This window comes from Corapipo altera, unplaced genomic scaffold (assembly GCF_003945725.1).
Source record: "Corapipo altera isolate COAL_440 unplaced genomic scaffold, ASM394572v1 52135, whole genome shotgun sequence".
Taxonomy (NCBI): domain Eukaryota; kingdom Metazoa; phylum Chordata; class Aves; order Passeriformes; family Pipridae; genus Corapipo; species Corapipo altera.
The window spans coordinates 1-2,095 of NW_020889526.1; the positions used below are offsets into that span (position 1 = coordinate 1).

Consider the following 2,095-nt stretch of genomic DNA (forward strand, 5'->3'; position numbering starts at 1 on the left):
TTATCCCTGTCCCACCCTCCAGGTTATCCCTGTCCCAGCCTCCAGGTTATCCCTGTCCCACCCTCCAGGTTATCCCTGTCCCCACCAGGTGCTGCGGCCACTCGGACCCAGCAGGTGAACGGCGTCCTGGGGGGGTCCGCGCTGCTCTCCCTGGATCTGCCCCCCAGCAAGAGGGTGAAAGCGGTCGAGTGGACGTTTTTAGATGTCAGCCGTGTCAGGATCCTGCTGGGCGAGTTCAGCCACAGTGGGTTCGAGCGCTCCGACCCCCAGGATCGATTCGGGGAGCGGCTGGAGATGAACAAGACGACGCTGAGGATCGGGACCCTGGAGAGGGGCGACAGCGGCGCCTACGAGGCTCGGATTAAACTGCCCCCGGCGGTCGTGGAGACGCAGCTCTTCACCCTCTCCGTCTACGGTGGGTGTTTGCAGGGCAGCAGTTCCTGGAAGAGGCTTTCCAGCCCCCCGGAGGTGCGAGCGCTGGGAAAGGGGAAGGGAAACCGCTCCGTCACGGGGATTGTCCCGGCTCCGGGACCAACCGCGACCCCGGCGCTTCCCCTTTTCCTCGCTCTGCCCTTCCACCTCTCCCTCCCCGGGCCCTGGGACGGGTTTGTTCGCTCCTCCGACAGATCCGGTGCCGGAGCCGCAGATCCAGGGGCGGCGGCTCTCCCTCAGCCCCCGGGAATGCAACCTCACCCTGCGGTGCCAGGCGCCCCCGGGCAGCAATGCCACGGTCACCTGGCAGCTCGGGAGCTCTCTGGGGGTGCCACAGCTCTGCGGGGACAACCAGACCCTGTGCCTGGCCCTGCCTGTCGCTGCCTTCAACTCCACCTACACCTGCCTGGCCCGGAGTCCCGCCCAGGAGCGGAATGTCTCCGTCCACCCGGGCACCCTGTGCCAGCAGCAGCAGGGTAAAAAACCGCTCCTGCACCCAGATTCAACCCCCCCAGGAGGTGAATTCACCCCCTCTGGCACCCACCACGGCTTGTCCCTGCAGACACGGGGCCCTGTCAGAGGAGACACACGTGCCTGGTGCTGGTGGCCGTGGGCATTTTGGCCCTGCTTGGCATCGCCTGGGTCTGGAGGAGGAGGAGGAGGAGGAGGAGGAGGAAGAAGTCTGAGGGAGGTGGGCACCACCGGGCTTTGAGCTCAGAGCTGGGATCAACAAAGCTGGGAAAAGGGGGAGAGAGCTTTTCCCCTCACCCCGGTTCTTTTCTTTATGGAAAAGGGTTGTCAGGCACTGGAAGGGGACGAGGGACTGGACGAGAGGAAACGGCCTCAGGCTGCGCCAGGAGAGGTTCAGGTGGGACACGAGGAGGGATTTGTTCCTGGAAAGGGTGGAGGTGCCCGAGGAAGGGCTGGACACTCAGTGCTCTGGGCTGGGGATGCGGCACAGGGGGGACTCGATGACCTCACAGGTCTTTTCCAACCTAAATTGGGATTCTGGGATCTGCCTGGGCCAGGGTGGCCCCCCTTCCACACATCCCGGCTCCCTCCAGCACCCCTGGGATGGCTCCTCTTGCTCTTCTTCTCTCCGTAGGTGCCCTCCCCCCCCTCTCCAGCGAGGATCCCCCCCCGGAGCTCCTGTACTCCGAGATCCAGAGGAGAAACTCTCCGGAGCCTCGGGAGTGGGTGAGTCTGAGAGGGGGGGGGGGGATCTGGGGGCAAATCCAGTTCATTCTGAGTCCAACCCCTTCCCTCCAGCACTGGGGGGGTCCCTCTGTGCCCCCAGAGCCCCCCCTTTTCCTCCTCCCCTGGAAGTGGCACCGAACTCCTGGGGGGCTTCCCCGGGCAGGGGACATTTCCCAGGGCCACCAGGTCCCTGGGGGGGGTTGTCCCACCTCGCCCACCCCCCTTCCCGAGGGTCAGTGGCTCGAGGGTGGGGGTCTGACCTGTTTTCTGCCCCCGAGCAGCAGGACGGGCCCAGGACCATCTACTGCGAGGTGCAGGTGAAGGTGTGACCTGGAGAGTCCCGGGTGAGTCCCGGGTGAGTCCCGGGTGAGTCCCGGGTGTGTCCCGGGTGTGTCCCAGTCCCTGAGAGGCTCCGTCCTTGTCCCTCCACCCCCAGAGGGAGGCGGTTCCATCCTCACCCTCCTTT

The 2,095-nt window shown here is 65.4% G+C and overlaps 1 protein-coding gene across 1 annotated transcript; it reads left to right on the top strand.

The window, feature by feature from the left end:
• Positions 1–88: 88 nt before the first annotated feature.
• On the top strand, positions 89–1,985 carry LOC113942237 (SLAM family member 8-like; the record flags this gene model as incomplete). Its single annotated transcript, XM_027633372.1, has 5 exons — positions 89–415; positions 627–904; positions 994–1,123; positions 1,538–1,629; positions 1,911–1,985. Coding segments are annotated over 5 exons (875 nt in total), but the record flags the coding sequence as incomplete, so codon positions are not given.
• Between the last annotated feature and the right edge of the window lie 110 nt (positions 1,986–2,095).